This window comes from Onychostoma macrolepis, chromosome 13 (assembly GCF_012432095.1).
Source record: "Onychostoma macrolepis isolate SWU-2019 chromosome 13, ASM1243209v1, whole genome shotgun sequence".
Taxonomy (NCBI): Eukaryota; Metazoa; Chordata; class Actinopteri; order Cypriniformes; family Cyprinidae; genus Onychostoma; species Onychostoma macrolepis.
This window is the reverse complement of record NC_081167.1, coordinates 14,851,690-14,869,807: the sequence shown is the minus strand read 5'-3', so window position 1 is coordinate 14,869,807 and position 18,118 is coordinate 14,851,690. Positions and strand designations below refer to the sequence as shown.

At 36.9% G+C, this 18,118-nt stretch overlaps 1 protein-coding gene across 1 annotated transcript in view; it reads right to left on the bottom strand.

Annotated features, from left to right (window-relative positions):
- Nucleotides 1-17,546, bottom strand: part of ldb3a (LIM domain binding 3a) — a 46,965-nt gene extending 29,419 nt beyond the window's left edge. The window contains exons 1-3 of the mRNA XM_058796504.1: nt 17,393-17,546; nt 16,999-17,192; nt 1,056-1,207 (exon numbers count right to left, since the gene is read on the bottom strand). Of these exons, the coding sequence (XP_058652487.1) occupies nt 1,056-1,207; nt 16,999-17,094 (248 nt within the window). The 5' untranslated portion in view covers nt 17,095-17,192; nt 17,393-17,546. The remainder of the gene's footprint in view (nt 1-1,055; nt 1,208-16,998; nt 17,193-17,392) is intronic.
- Nucleotides 17,547-18,118: the final 572 nt, after the last annotated feature.

Sequence of the window (18,118 nt, the reverse complement as noted above, 5' to 3'; positions counted from 1 at the left end):
TAAAATAATAAAAACGAATTATAAGCGACTCAAGTTTGGATAATTTTTCACAGCACCTGACTGGGCTAGGGTATGGCAACTGCATACTCTGCCATACGCAAACGCCGCCCCTGCTCCCACACCTTGGATGACTTGGGTCGCACGGATTTCTCTGCCTCCGCCATGTATCTTTCCTCTACCTCCGCTCGTTTTTTTGTTGTTGTTTTTTTTTAACTTTTTTTTTTTTTTTTATTTATGAGGCGCCAAACTCTGCTAGCATCCGTGCGCGAGAGAGACCACTCACTCACTCACTCCGCTCCGCGCTCAACTAAAGTTTTTTTTTTTTTTTTTAATAATCAAACGTCTCCGCGTCGCGCGACACAACGAATCGATTATGAAATTCGTTGCCAACGCTTTTAGTAATCGATTTTTATCGATTTAATCGATTCGTTGTTGCAGCCCTACTGCTTTTATTACACTGCAGTGAATGAGCCAACAATAGCATATTCATCACAGTAACCCATGAGACCCGCTATCATCTGTATTATTCACTATAATTAATTCAATTAATAATTTGTTTGTAGCAACAGAATTAACAGATCAAACAAGAGCATGAGAAAGGCTGCCCCAGAGCTGTCAGTGAAGATAAAGATGGTTACAAACTTCTGGTCGCCAAAACAGATTAAATATCAGTGTGGATCATAGTGTAAACATGGCAGATAATTTTATTACCTTCACCAGAATAGAAGAAACTAATTCTATCTAAGAGGCGTCTCTCACATTTCTACAGACTCTACATAAGTCATACACAATAATGAATTTCCAAGTACTGCCACATCCTTCCTGGTTTCAAAAGGTTTTTGCAAGTACTATAATACACAAATGCATCAGAGAGAAATAAGACTCATTTTTAAAAGTTAAATGTAAGAATTAGAATGATTTCTAAACGATCAAAAATACAGTAAAAGCAGTAATATATCTTCAGTGTCACATGATCAAGTAAATGCAGTCTTGGTGAGACTCAAATTTTTGAATGGTTGCACACACACCTCCAAAACACTAACAATGCACTGTACCTTTGCATGGTAAGGGCCAGATTGAAGTTGGCAGACTTGATCTTGTTTTGGGCCTCCAGGTGTGTCATCCCCTCTGTGCTGACCCCATCAATGGCCACGATGATGTCACCCTGGATCAGGTTGCTGGAGGCCGCCTTGCTCCCTGGTGTAATCTGCCACAAACCAAACAAGCTTTTAAATGAAATACTGACAGGTCAGCACTTCTGCAAACACAATACTTAGACAAGGTCTTAGACAGGATCGCTCAGCCTGGCATCTTGCTGTATTAATTGGGGCCATGGTCTCAGAGCAGATGCACAGCGAAACTGCAAAGAAAAAAAGCGCAGTACGCAAAGCAAGAGTAAGCAGCAATCAAATGACAGAGAGAACCTCAGGGGCCTGTATCATGAAGCCGGTTTAGCTGGCTAGCAAGGTAAGTTTCAGTTTAGTTTGCGCCAACTCTTGGTTTTAGGTACCATGAAAGTGGTTTGGCTTTTAGCAGTGTTCATCACCATAGTAACTTAGGCTCCACAGCTAACCTGCTCCGGGGCAGGTTATGTTCTGGTTTAGAGATCTCAAACCGAAATTTGACCAATCAGCTTCAAGCAAAGTGACACGTCTCTGACGCAATAAAGCCACTCCTCCAGTTTCTCTTACTCCAAATTAAAGGACACTACATAGTAAAACATTTTTAAAGATAAAAATCATCTGATATTTAGAGATATTTAGATTTATTTTATATTATTTATATAATTATTATACCCATAATCCATTACACAAGCCAGCTTAGTTTAATAGTAATTATTAAGCTTTTATTTAAAATCAATGTAAACATATAGATAATATGCAATATAAATAAGTTTTACAATCAATAGCTTTAAACATGACTACATATGAGCTTAGATTTTTAAGTGTTTTTATACCTATAAACATGATCAACTCTATAAACTAACTTTACAACTTTTACTTGCGCTTATATAGTAAGATGTTTTCTTTAAGTTTTCCTCTTTCATGGATAGATCGTTTCATGATCATGCTGTGTAAGTGTGTTTAAATTCTTCATATTGTTCAATCTTTTAATCTTCGCACTGACTCTCTCATAAGAAGTGAATCATAGTTTTAAGGCATGTGATTGGCTGCTCATTACTGATGTCATACTTTCATGTGCACGCACTCCATTAACTCAGGATCAAGCCTGAGTTAACAGAGAAAGTTGATGATCAGCTTCATGGTACCAACAAAGCCGGATTGGACTGGTTTGGTTTTGTCAGCTCAAAACCTGAGTTTGTTCAGCCACTATGGTACAGGCCCCAGCTCACTTGATCTGCCCCGTTTGTCAGAGACACTTCCAGGCCAGGATTGGCCTTATTAGCCATTTGCGAACTCACATTTCCCATCGCTAGACAACATTGATGGAGTTGGTTATCTTCTTACTAGAAGGACAAACAGAAACTTAGACAAGGTAATAATTTGGTCTTTATTTGTCTGCCTCCACATGAGATCCACGTAGGTTGGATGTATGAATAAAGCTGAACAAAAGGAGAAGGCTCTGTCATCTACAGGTGCTTGCTTGATACCCTCTCAATAAAATCAGTGGAGGATAAAAACACACGGATCCTGAATCCATGACAGCTGGGTGCACAAAGAGATCTTAAGCACACATTTGGCACGCTGCATGCTTAGTGCTTGAACAGATAATGTGTTCCTCTTGCTAAAAATAAGACTGCGTTTGCAGAATAAAGTCATGCGCTTAGTCTACAGACCAGTCTGAAATAATGCATATGAAGTATACAATATAAATGAAACAAAAACATGTCTGGGTCATGTTTCGCATGTTTTTAACAGGCTTTGTGAGATTTATTAATACCTTTATAAGTTACATAGAAATTACATAAATTTAAAATTTGTTATATACACTACTGTTAAAAGGTTTGAAGTCAGAAATATTTTGAAAGACATTAATACTTTTATTCAGCAAGGATGCATTGAATTCATCAAAAGTGAGAGTAAAGACATTTATAATGTTACAAAAGATTTCCATTTCGAATAAATGCTGATCTTTGATCTTTCTACTCAAAGAATCCTGAAAAATGTATTACGTTTTAACAAAAATATTAATCAGCACAACTGCTTTCAACATTGACAATAAGAAGTGTTTCATGAGCATCAAATCAGAATAATGATTTCTGAAGGATCATGTGACACAGAAGACTGGAGTAATGACTGCTGAAAATTCAGCTTTGCCATATAAAATGAAAACAATTGAGATAGCATTTTTACTGCACTTTTGATTTTGAATAAGATGAGCTGTTATACATTTGTGTGTGGGGAAATTTTAATGTAATAAAAATCTTAAAGTTCTTAATGTTACTAAAATTAAGGTTAATTCGACCTAATTTAGATTTATTTATTTAAATTTTGCGATGAAATACAACATATTCTCGAAAAGTTTTGTGAGAATTGAAATAAGGACATCAAAACCCTCTTTACTGATGAAAAAATTCTACAGGAACTGGTAACTGAAAACTGCTGATTTGAAAAGATTGTACATCTACGCAGACAACTTTTAAAAAGATTTTGAGTTAATTCTTTTCCTCCATGACATGTACGGAGCATGTTGCAGACTACCATTTAGGATTCTGTGATATACAACAGAATAGATACATGAAAACCATCAGACTGCAAATGGTTGGCACTGTCATCTCGGTACCATAAAACTAGGCTATCAAAATTTAGAGTCTGTTTCTTTTCTACTAAATCTGGTGAGCTTTCAGCTGTGTTTTGAGCCAGAAGCTTCTCTTTAAAGTCTGACTGTGCACTTCTGAGAGCCAGCAATGTAGAAGTCTAAGAACTGTCTCATCTACAAAAAACAGTGTGAATGCAAAATGAATAAAGCATAATCTCTTCTGGCTAGATTATGAAGTTTTGAGACTGTGATATGATTTGCTTCCTGAGTGACTACTAAAACCCCCATTGAGAAGAACTGAAGAAATGTTAGCATCTGAGCCAAAATTTAGACACAGAAGTGCCAAGACTGCAAAGCCTATTTCAAGAGCCTGAGAAGTAGACCAGCCATAACAAGAAAATGAGAAGTATGTGTCTGAAACAGCATACAAGACATACAAGATCACTCTGTGAAAGTTCGTTTGTTGTCGATTATCCAAAAGCTGTCAAGCAGTAAGATAGTATATAGTACATAGTACAATAACCTCATTTAAAGCTTAGAAACTACAGAAAGGTGATTTTAAGAAATGGCAGGTTTTTTTGTTTTTGGTCACCAAACATTTTTATCGTAAACATAAACTTCAAAATAAGTCATACAGGTTTGGAATAACATGAGCGTAAGTACATGAAATAATTTCCATTTTTGGGTGAACTATCCACTAATAGAACAATCAAATCAACTAATTTAATCAGTTCATGGGCCACCTTTGGTATCATACCTGCAATATTTGTGTCCAGATCTTTAGAAATTCTGAATTGAATCAACCCTCAATAATAATTATTCTTTGGTTTTTAATCATTTAGATCAGTGTCAGACATTGATCAGTTCCTGCTATTTGATTCTCACTAATTACTGGGAAGCTTTGAAAGCCTGTGTCACCTAGATTGAGCCTTTGACAAACCAGCAAATGGTCCAGCAGGAATACCAAACTGACAGATGGAAAGGAGCAGCAGAGCTGGCCAAACAACATCACGCACTATGTAGCTACAACATACAGTATGATGGAATGAAAAATACAGTTAAAACGACTCCTTATAACTACTGGCACTTATAAATCCTATTACACAACAGTTATAGTTCTCGAATTTGATTGGTCAAACATATGCATATTAACATGGCCAAATTTAGTCTGAAATTAAAGCTACTCAACATTAAGTGAGACAAACAGACTGTCCAAATTTAGTGATTTCCCCCACAGAGTTCAAACAAACACTTTAAACTACTAAAATCATGCAATTTAATTATCAAAGATTCAAATATTTATTTTTTGAAGTTGCATTTAAATTCCACTTGGCTTAGAAATCTGAGGGATGTGCAAATGGATGAATGCTTTTGTTTCTTATGGTCCTGTAACGTTAGCAAAAAAGGTCCATTGCTTATTGTCATTAGCAATGTACTGTATGAAGTATAGTTTACACATTAGTCACTTTCAAACCAATTAGCTTTCTGTTGGTCGCTGCAGTGAATATCACATCCAAATTGAACACATTGTGAAATTCCAGACTGCATGGATTTCTATTGAAATGACCATATTTCACTGTCAAAAATCATCAGTATGACGGCAAATGTGGCCGCAACTTTATTGACACAGCCGTTATTCTCATCTGAAACTTCTTTCAGACTCCTCCTGGTACATCAAAGGCGAGACAAATAATAATATAGGGATAAACTAGTAATCAGCATAAAAGAAAGATTAAAACTATCATGCATCAAGGATATCCTGGTTACTAGTGTAAAGCTGATAATTGTTAGGCAAACATAGAATCTTTGATTGCATGCCCTGAGTGTTTGCTTATGAAATATTTTGGTTATTTTGATTATGCTTTCAGCATACTACTCTTAGCTGTGTTTCTGCACAAAATCAAAAAACAAGAAAAAGTCTGCAGATTCAACATCATCTTGATAATTCAGTCCATAAGAAAAAAAAAAAAATAAATAAATAAATAAATAAATAAATATCGCACAAATCAGTGCCGTTGTTAGAAAAAGCTTGCAGCGTGTCGCTACTGTGTGTAATATCTTTAAAAATGTATCGGTATGTGACAGCTGTGTTTCCACTACTGTGGTCACGTCCACACTGTGGATGAGCTTAACATGATCAATGCAATCCGACACCTGGATGGTCTATATATCCAGGCACTTCACACATACTCATGGGCAAATATGACAGATTGTACTTGCCCTTCTTGCATACTGCCGTGGCACAGTTTTGATAATCATTTTCTCAAATGAATTACCAGCTCAAGTTCACGGACCATGTCCAATATAACTGCAGCCCCCAACTATCCTATCCTCTGGCACAAATTCACAAATAACTGAAGTCTGTCTCATATGCTTATTGAAGTACAAGCCTGTAAAAATAAGCCACACTAGGTTTAGCACAAAACCTCTGCTGGTCTGGGGATCTACCGTCCAACCTTTCGAGGTTGGAATGATTATGCTCACAGTAAGATGGCCATGATGAGTCTAAAATAGCTTTGAATGACTTGCTCCTCCTTTCAAAAAGATGTTCTGTATAACAACCCACAGTGGGTAGCAATTGCAGTCTTTTTCCTGCTTGACAGCTGCTCTAATTGTGTCTGTGTGAATGGGTGCTACCTACTAGAGTGCAGGGGTTGTTTTAAGAGTCTTCTTCCTCTATAAATGTCAACTCTAATTGCCACATCTAGCAGGGGGAGTGTCCTGCCACATTCAGAAAGGCCACTGTGATAGTAATGTTCATGTGCTGGGGGCAACATCCCCATAAAATTATCTGCGCTACAAATTAAAAGGATTACTTCACCCAAAATGAAAGTTAAGAGGGTAAGTAATTGATGCCGGAATTTTCACTTCTGGGTGATTCGGCCCTTTAAGGCTTCATTATTTATAGGCCACAAAAACTTAAATGGCAGAAAAGAAAGCATTTTGTAAAACTTATATTTACTTATTTTAGTACATGCACCGATACTGTTGCTTTGTGTAGGGGTTAGCAAAACTAATGGCAAAATAAAAAGGAAGGGAGCATGGGAAAACAAAGGCTTGGAGAGTCTGAAGGGAGGATTACCAGGCCTGGCACACAAAACATGCATTAACTCTCCATTCTAGCTCATTCCAATTGATGCCTGGATGAATGAGTGGCTGATATGCCAGCTCAAATCTCCTGCTCACTCACAGCAGCACAAAGGAGCTGTTCTGTGGGTCAAGTAAATCATGGGAGAAAGTAGGCCACAGAGAAAACTAGAGAGACATTTGATGGCTAGACAGATGGACTGTAAAGGGAAAATAAAATGAAGCCAACATGAAATCAAAATGCACCCTATATACACATTCTTAATAAACATTGCTGGTCTTATTTTGGTAACATTCTGGTAACATTTTCTTGACACATGTCACACAGCAGCCACGATAGCACTGTATAACTGATATAAGCTTATGTTTTTTGTTTTTTTTTCCTTTTTATTTGAAATATTCCCAATTGTTAAATATATCATGAAATATCTCGATTCTTAAATACGTGTAAGTAAATGCATTTTGCACCTTTATAGAATATGTTAGTTGATCTATAATTGGTAATGGGAAAAGTAGCCTAATAGTGTAATCTATTAACTACGCATAAAAACCCGTCTTTTTACTTAAGTTCCAGATATGGGTGTCATGCCATCAAATATTTTTAATACGACTGACTTTGTATTTAAGGTGAATTTATTAAAAACATTGTAATTTAATAATTATAACACTTTCATTGTACAGAAAGAAAGCAAAGAACATTTACATTATCAAAGAACATTTTTAAGCACCCTTAAAAACTCATGAGCTGTTTACACTGTGAAATTAATGTACTACTTACATCGTATGCACATCTGCACTTTGTTGTTTCTGATGAGAGAATTTGTCAGAGAGCAGAATTTTAAGCCAAAGCACAACGCAGATTTGAAATTAGCAGCTGATGCTGTGCCGCACTGCACGTTCTAATTACGCCAGTATGATTGCATGAAATATAAAAAATAAAATACTATTTGCTATTTTTTTGTCTTTTGGAAGCTGCATTCAAAATCCACTTGGCTCAAAAATCTGAGGGGTCATGACGCCTCTGCATGTACCGATCATTATTTGAATTGACAGTCATGGTGTCAAAATATCTGAAATGGTGAAGACTTGCCCATGATTGAGGCCTGAGTACTTAACCAGATGGGCTCATTTATGCTAACAAGACCGAAAAGAATCCGACACCATATGAATGCAATGTGACCTGATCCTCTCCTGCTGTAGCACCCCTCATATAAGAGCCGAGTAAACCTGCCCAACACCAAATGAATAAAACACATGTGAAAAAGACCAAGAGTTTATCACAGCACATCAAAGCCAACCTGTTGAATTATCTGAGAACAAGCTTTGGTTAAATACATCAAACATTTCTGTACTTCTGGAAGGAAGCGTGTCATTTTGCTGGATGTTGGTATATAATAGCTCTTAGAGTCTTCCCCAGCAGGACTGACCTGACCTTCAGCAGCCATCTAAAAACAGCTCTGCCTGTCAGCAGCACCGGCTTCATGCTCTCACGACAAACACCAAGACTGGTACTTGCTGCCTACTGGTTTGGGACCATCTGAGAGAGACTAGCATTATATAATAACATTATTGACACAACAACTTGTTCTGAGGAACATTTTTGTTTTCTAAATTGCATGCTTTATGATGTGTGTATAAATCATAAGGTTAGTCTGGTGGACCATGACTGAATATCCCGTCTTAACCTTGTAACACAAAATCAGTCAATCAGAAGATATTTTATGTTTAATGTACAGCTAATGGAGCAATATTTTGAACCACAGACATTTCACAATAGGCTAAATGGTGTGATGATGCAAAAACAAAAATAAAACAATCAATAAAACATCCTGTCACTTGTTGCAGTCAAACAAATAATTTTTTTTTTTCCACTGTATGCAACTGCTTTCCAAAATTATTCTAAAGTAGATGATCTGATGCATATAGTATGCACTACCATTCAAAAGTCTGGGTTGGAAAGAAGTCTCTTATGCTTATAAAGGCGACATTTATTTGCTCAAACCTACAGTCTAAATAGTAATGTTGTAAAATTTAAAAATAAAATTTAAAATAAATATTTCCTATGTATAGTTGAATTTTCAGCAGCTATTTCTATAGTCTTTAGTGTCACATGATCCTTTAGAAATCAACCAAATCAATGTGCTGATCTGCTGTTCAAGAAACATTTCTTTATTATATCACTATAAATGTGCTGCTTAATAATTTTTTATTCCAACTAGCTCATGGGAAAAGAGAATGCAATAATCAGCTTTAAAAAAAGAAGTAGTTTTGTGTTCATCTGCCAGCATCAATCTTCCTGAAGACTGACTGGAATGAACGATTCCCTCAGCTCATTAGAGAATAGGCGTGTGGAGAGATGTCATATAAGCAGTCCAGCATTGGAAAGTCACAATGAAAATCAACACTGTGGGGAACGCTCTCACCAGGGGTGTTGTGCTATTTCAAGAACTTGAAGAAAAAAAAAAAAAAAAACAACTTTGAATGTTGTCCAAGTGAAGAGACAGCTACATTTGTGTCATTAATCCAACATGTTGATAGTATTAATGCAGATCAAATTCAAGCCAACCATAAAACTCAATCTTCACAAGCTTTAACTGGATCCTCAGTGAATACCATATGAATGAGAGTAGCTCTTAATTTGAAACGTCCATATTTGAACACCCTAATATCACTTCACAAAGGTGAAACACTATTCCACCAGTTGGTGCATTAGGGTACGTCAAGAGAGCCCACAATAATATTATGCTGAGTTTTATAATATTAGGCTACTGCAAATGCCCTTCACCGGATGAAACATCCTCAAACTATTTGGCAGATCCTAAAGAGTGGATCCCTGTTGACATTTAACTGTAACATCTTTTCAGAGGCAAACACATTTCTAATGACACCACAGTGTCAAATGAAATGTCACAGAACATTAGTGTAAGTATAAGGTTATTTAGTGCTGGGTAACCCCATAAGTTTCCTGTTTTACACTGGAGGTCCCAAGCCCCCTTTACTACTACCACCACTCAGTTCAGTAGGATTCATAATTTTCTCATCTGTGCTATTCTATACATGCTAGTGACAACGTAATGGCTGAAACCAGCTTGAATCTCAACTTCTGTTGAATAATGCAAATGCTTGATTATTACACATTTCATAGTTTTCATAAAGTAAAAACATGCATAAACATTCATAGTTTAAATGCATTTAGTGAGTTCATAGACATGATTTAGTTTAATTTAGTAGCTAAATAAATAATTTAGTAATTTTTTGGGATAATTTGATAGAACTGACCTTTTATAACTTCCAAAACCATATCTGCCATTTGTCACTATCTCTTTGTTGCCGTTACTTAATTACTGTCTAATGCATTCTCCAGATAAAAGTATTATTTTCCTTAGAAGTTCCTTTTCATCCAAACCACCCAGAGGTATTTATATCCCTCATCTGCTGCTTTCAGTTTGAACTGAATTGCAAGTTCATGCTTTCTGTGTGCCATCTGTTACAGTCTGAGCTGCTCTCAGCCAAGAGAAACCCTCATTTCAGCACCTAGTGCTGAATAGGAGCACTCACAGTCATACACAGAAGCATCTGCCAACAATATTTCACCCAATTCAGAAGGCCAGTATATTAGCCAAAGAAAGTTAGGAAATATATTTGCCTATCATCTGTTATATGTCAGTACAATTCCTCAAAAGCATGTGAAAAATTTCTATACTAAAATAGAGTCTAATGTAAACAAAATCAACAAGACTTCTCATCAGGAATACTGATTCATGGTGTTTTTTTTCTTTCTTTCTCTAAATTACAAACTGAAATAAACAGATTAAACTCTTAAGTAAACTTCTTAAGTTTTTGATATTCTTCATATTCTGTGTTGTGGTCAGTTCACACTGATAGAAACTAATCCTTTTTGATAGGTTTAAATAGATTTTTACCTTTATAAATCCATTTTTTTTTTTTTTTAAAGTGTGCATTATCTTTTATGTCAAATTCTTACATTTAATCAGTGAATTAGAATAAGACTTTTGGGATGTTACCGAGCAAATGAAATCAGTATCAACAAAATTCATCTTTGCAATGCAGAGGAAACACAGAAGCTGCATCTGAAGTGGCATTTAGATGTGTTTACACACTGTTTAATACAGAACATTTATGCATTTAACATGCAGTTACAAATGCATAAATAATGTTTTGATATATTAAACATAAAACATTGAATACTGATATTTGAAATTATTTAAATAATAAAAAGATACTTTAAATGTGAAGCTAAAACTGACAGTAGGTGGCAGCAAGTCACTGTTAATAAGGGAGTCATTGCGATTGAACCGAATCATTTAAACAGTTGATTCATTCAGGAACGAAACACCTTCATGTTGCTCAGAGACGCAAAACAGTGCTATGGCTGTGTTTGGAATAATTTTTGTTTTCGAAATAGAAGAAAAAACAGGCAATATGGTGTCTAAAACGTAAGTCTCTTAATTAAATTATTTATTGAACGGTTGTAAAAAAAAAAAAAAAAAAAATCAATATCACATTTGTAATCATAGTAATTTTTGGAGAAAAAACGTCACTCTTCAAGTGAAACTGATTACTAGCCTATATGAAGTGGTATAAATATGTAAATTTTCTGCCCCCATATCTTGAATTTGTGATCATTCTAAATGTATTTTATTAGACTGAATCATGCAGTGAAAGAACACACTCTAAATGCGCACTCTCACTAGTCTAGACTTCACGTAATGTATGTGTGCACTTTGTAGGGGTGTTTTGAATGGTTTTTGCAAAATATACTCGATAATGCTCGATAATGTCAAATCGCACATCGTTAAAACAACAATTACGATATTAATCGCAGACGATATATATATATCGCATACCCCTATATACTGTATAATAATATATATATATATATATATATATATATATATATATATATATATATATATATATATATATATATATATATATATATATATATATATATATATATACACATACACACACACACACACACACAATATCTATATATACACACACACACAGTGCAGTGAATAGGTTTTTGCCCCTTCCTGTTTTATTATTTTTTTTGCATATTTGTCACACTTAAAAGATTCAGATCAAACTATTTTAATATTACACTAAGATAATGCAAGTAAATACAAAATGCAGTTTTTTAAATGATGATTTCATTTATTAAGGGAAAAAAGCTGCCCAAACCTACCTGACCCTACGTGAAAAATTAATTGCCCCCTCCTGTTAAATCATAAAAGAACTGTGATTAACAACATTATTTTGTTGAGATCATTTTTTGAAAGCTGAGTTAAATTTCACTAGCCAAACCCAGGCCTGATTACTGCCAGACTTATTGAATTAAGAAATCACTTAAATAGATCCTGTCTGACAAAGAGAAGCATGCTTAAAGAGCAACACAACATGCCTCGATCTAAAGAAATTCAAGAACAGATGAGAAACAAAATCGTTGACATGTATTAGTCTGGAAAAGGTTATAAAGCCATTTATAAGGCTTTGGGACTCCAGCAAACCACGGTCAGAGCCATTATCTACAAATGGAGAAAACTTGTAACAGTGGTGAACCTTCCCAGGAGTGGCTGGCTGGCCTACCAAAATTACTCCAAGAGCGCAACGACAACTCATCCAGGAGGACATAAAAGAACCCAGAACAACATCTAAAGAACTTTAGGCCGCACTTGCCTCAATTTAGGTCAGTGTTCATGATTCAACAATAAGAAAGAGACTGGGCAAAAACGGCATCCATGGGAGAGATCCCAGGCAAAAGCCACTGCTGACCAAAGAACACAAAGGCTCGTCTCACATTTGCCAAAATATATCTTGATTATCCCCAAATATTTTGGCCAAATATTCTGTGGACTGATGCGACAAAAGTTGAACTTTTTGGAAAGTGTGTGTCCCATTACATCTGGCGTAAAACCAACACAGGATTTCATAAAAAGAACAACATACCAGTCAAACATGGTGGTGGTAGTGTGATGGTCTGGGGCTGCTTTGCAGCTTCAGGACCTGGACGACTTGCCATAATTGATGGAACCATGAATTCTGCACTCTATCAGAAAATCCTGAAGGAGAATGTCCGGCCATCTGTTCTTGACCTCAAGCTGAAGCGAACTCGGGTTCTGCAGCAGGAATAATGATCCCAAACACACCAGCAAGTCCACCTCTGAATCTCAAGAAAAAGAAAATTAAGGTTTTGGAGTTGCCAAGTCAAAGTCCGAACTTAAATTCTTTCATCCTTGAAAACCCTCCAATGTGGCTGAATTAAAACAATACTGCAAAGAAGAGTGGGCCAAAATTCCTCCACAGCGATGTGAAAGACTCACTTCGCACTATCGCAAACGCTTGATTGCAGTAGTTGCTGCAAAGGGTGGCGCAACCAGTTACAGTCATGGCCAAAAATATAACACTTCTCTCAGAAAATTGTTCCAATTGCAAATGTTTTGGTATTCACGTGCTTATTGTTTTTGTTTGCACTGCAACACAAAAAAAACAGAGAAGAAAAGTCAAACTTGATACAATTTCACACAGAAGTCAAAAATGGACTGGACAAAATGATTGGCACCTTGTCAAAATTGTAAGAAATAATTGCTTTTCAAGCATGTGATGCTCCTGTAATTTGTATTTAGACACACCTGTGGCAAGTAACAGGTGTGGGCAATATAGTAATCACACTTGCAACCAGTTAAAATGCAGAAAAGTTGACCTTTGTGTTGTGTGTCACACTGAGCATGGAGAAAAGAAAGAAGTGTAAAGAGTTGTCTGTGGATTTGAGAGAAAAAAATTGTGGAAAAACATGGACAATCTCAAGACTACAAGTCCATCTCCAGAGATCTTAATGTTCCTGTGTCCACTGTGCGCAATATCATCAAGAGGTTTACAGCCCATGGCACTGTAGCTAACCTCCCTGGATGTGGACGGAAGAGCAAAATTAATGAAAAATTACAACGAAAGATTGTTCGAATGGTGGATAAAAAACCCTGATTAACTTCCTAACAAATTCAAGCTGATCTGCAGACACAGGGTACAACAGTGTCAGCTCGCACTATCCATCACTATCTGAATGAAAAGGGACACTATGGTAGGAGACCCAGAAGGACACCACTGCTGGCTACAATCCTTCTGGGAGAACGTACTGTGGACAGATGAGACAAACGTAGAGCTTTTTGGTAAAGGACATCATGGCACTGTTTACAGAAAAAGAAATGAGGCCTTCAAAGAAAAGAACACAGTCCCTACAGTCAAACATGGTGGAGGTTCAAAGATGTTTTGGGGTTGCTTTGCTGCTTCTGGCACTGGATGCCTTGACTGTGTGAATGGTATCCTGAAATCTGATGATTACCAAAGAATTTTGGGGCGCAACGTAGTGGCCAGTGTCAGAAAGCTGCGTCTCCACCAGAGGTCATGGGTCTTCCAGCAGGACAATGACCCGAAACACACTTCAAAAAGGAGTTCTGAAATGGCCAGCAATGAGTCCAGATCTGAATCCAATAGAACACCTGTGGAGAGATCTCAAAACAGCAGTTGGGAGAAGGCATCCTTCAAATCTGAATGACCTGGAGCAGTTTGCAAAAGAATGAGTGAGTGGTCCAAAATTCAAGTAAGAAACTCATTCATGGTTACAGGAAGCGATTGATTTCAGTTATTTTTTCCAAAGAGGGTGCTACCAAATATTAAGTTAAGGGTGTGGAATTGTATCAGATTTGACTTTTCTTCTCTGTTTTTTTGTGTTGTTCCAATGCAAACAAAAAAATAAATAAACCTGTGAGTACCAAAACATTTGCAACTGCCACAATTTTCTGACAGAATTGCAAGGGTGCCAATATTTTTGGCCATGACTGTATTAGATTTAGGGGGCAATTACTTTTTCATGTAGGGCGAGGCAGGTTTGGACAGCTTTTTTCCCCTTAATAAATGAAATCATTATTTAAAAACTGCATTTTGTATTTACTCGGGTTATCTTTGTGTAATATTAAAATTTGTTGGGTGATCTGAATCATTCAAGAGCGACAAATATGCCAAAAAAAAAAAAAAAAAGGAAGGGGGCAAAAACTTTTTCACACCACTATACATATACCCTGTATGTATGCATGCATATATTTATACTGCAGGGCCGTTGAATGCTTGAATCTGATTGGCTGACGAACGTTCTAAGGTGTGCAATTATTTCCAGGGATACGCACAGCGGACGTAGTTCCAGGCAGGTCTTGACCGCATTACATGTCGGTATCATATTTTATATATATATGATAAATACATTTGTCAGGATGAATAGAAAGTTCAAAAGCACAGCATATTCAAAATATAAAAATATATAATTTTCTGTAACAATGTAAAAGTCTTTATTATTTTGATCAATTTAATGCATTCCCTATTATGTTATATACAGCTAATTATTCTTTGATCTCAACAGCTCATAAACAGGTCCAGAACGCTTCATTATTGCAACACTCAGAGCAAAGTCTCCAGCACTGGAGGCTTCCACAACTGGAATTCTCACTGGCTGATCAGTAAATAGCACCCAGGCCGTCTGTCTCCTGTGGGCTGGTGGATAATATTCATCCTCTTAAGTTACATGGATCCTCTTCAGACCTACTAATGTGATACTCACAGCATTTGTAAATCTACGTCTTGATTCAAATACAGAATAACAGAACACTTCTTGCCTCCTTTACAGCAAGCCCGCACACCTGTGAGGTACTTTTATAGAAAAGCCCCCTGTTGAGCCAAGCGGCAGCCAGAACAAACGTATTGGGTACCACCTGTCACTCTACAGTGACTGACTAGGCCCTGTGCTACCGGTCTTTTCCTGTAGACAAACGGACCTGCCACACACCTCTTGATTTAGATATTCTTAGTAACCAGTACAGTGAGGCCAAACGGCTGTCAAATGTTGCAAATAAACAGGCCTAGAAAAGCGTCAGAAGATTCCAACCTGCATTACGATACTGTTGAGGGAATATACGTCACTATAATATGCCTAACACTATGGACCACCTAGGATAGTGGCAGGACAGACATTCTTCCTGACCGCAGACTATGTTGGCAGAGGTGACAAAATGGCTGTGCATCATCTCTTTGTGACATGTATTGCCACCGTTTGACCGCTCGATCACAGTCTGACATTTTTTACACAAGAGGATCTATTTTTTCAAGACCCTCTAATGCCAGCAACATATTGGGGCAGTGAATCTGTCCTCACTAGACATCTGAGAATAGGTGCATGGGGACTGTGCTTTTATTTGAAGACACTTCAACACAATCACACAAACAGATACATTTAGAGTCATACGGACTCATGCCAACAATATAATGTTCTCTGGTATGTCACATTATGATTTCAATAAGCAAAATCTTTCTACTAGGTCAACTATGTGCGTTTGCAGAGCTAGAATTGTTACAGTTCAATGAGAACTCATCCTGTGATATCTGACCTTCCTCACAATAAAGCCCTCATAAACACCCTTTTGCACTCATTCATGCTGACTTCCTTGTATATATCGAACTACAATTTCACAGAACTAGCTGTTCAAGAGAAGCATTAGTCATCAAGACTTCATGTCACATGCAAGAATAACAGCAGAACAAGGATGAATCGACTCGAGTGCAATGAACTGACAGCAAACATTACGATCAATACTGTACATCTACATTGAAAATATGGATTTACAGGATTCCTCAAAGGAGCACTGCAGAAAGACTACTAAATAATTCAGAAAAAACATATCACAATATTTACACAAACTTTACACCAAGATACCAATCACTTCTATGAGGCACAAACTGCACATGCCCAATGCAAGTTTCCAAATCAAGAATATGATGAATAACGTCATTACTATTACATAACAAACAACTGGATCAGCGACAGATCAGCAAAGGATCAAGTACCAAGATAACAATGAATGAATAAAGGAACTACAAATCATCAAGTCACACTATAGTTAAATGATGGATCATATTTTAAGTCTCATAATAAGAGAATTGGACAGTGAGGTTTGGAAAAGAATTCAAATTGGAGTTAAACACTTAAGATTCTTCTTACTTACACAATACTCATGAAAATTTCAATTAAGTTGATTAGACTCAATCTACATTGATTTGTATGTGAGTAAAGGCATGCTGAACTAATGAATCACTGTCTGTTTGGCCAAGATTTGGGGGTCTTACCCTGGAAACAGTGAGGGGCATGTTGAAGTCCTTGCCTCCTTGCAACCGGAAGCCCCAAGGCGAAGGTCCAGCGAGTGAAACGTTGTACGAAGTCATTGTTCAAAAACGCCTGTGTATTGTTTAAGCAACAGAATTTCTCCAAACGGATGGGGAAAATGGATTTGGAGGGGGGCGGGGCACGTGCCAAACAGCCTCTGAAAGAAGAAGGGGAAAAAAAGTGTAAAATGAAAGTAACACTCACACCTCTCCGATAAAAAAAAAAAAAAAACCTGCAGGCCAAAAGGGTCAAAGTAACAGCTTAAAACAAGGAATTCAGGCCCAGCCAAACTGCAACTAATGCAAAATAACTGGAGCAACAGAAAAGAGCTATGAGCCAGAGGAAGAGGACTCTTGCCTGTTTAGATGAGCTGGACAGACAGCCTAAGAATAGCTGCCCCTCTGCCGAGAGCGATAGCACTACGGCATTGTGGGGAGGGGGGAGGAAGGGGTACTTATATGGCATGTAAGGGGACACCCAGAATGCCAAGCCTCCCATGATTCACAGAGCTAATATAGCCCCCTCTTAGGCTAAAAGATTTTTCTAGACGCCTTTTTTCTAGGGTGCCTCATTTATCTGGGTCCTCGGCTAGTTTTGGTTTGGGTTAGGGTTAGAGTTAGGCTTAACTCCTTGCAAGTGCTACCTCGCTGATTCTGAAAAAAAGGTCAACAAAAGGTTAGAGTTAATTGGCAGCCCCTACGGACACAAGCAAGCTTATCTCATTCATTCACAATGCATTCATGGATTGAACTGATTGAACTGTGTCTCCTGTTTAAATGTCTATCATCATTATAAATACACTGACATTTTAACATACACTACCGGGTCAGTAATACATTTAAAGAAATTAAAATTTGAATTTAAATTAAAAAAAAAAATGGAAGGTCATTTATAATGTTACAAAAGTAAAAAAATAAACATTTCATAGTTTCCACTGAAATATTAAGCAGCATTTCAAAATATTTTTTGAGCAGCAAATAAGCATATTGGAATGATTTCTAAAGGATTATGTGACACTGAAGACCAGAGTAATGGCTGCTGAAAATGTAGCTTTGCCATTATAGCAATAAATTACATTTTAAA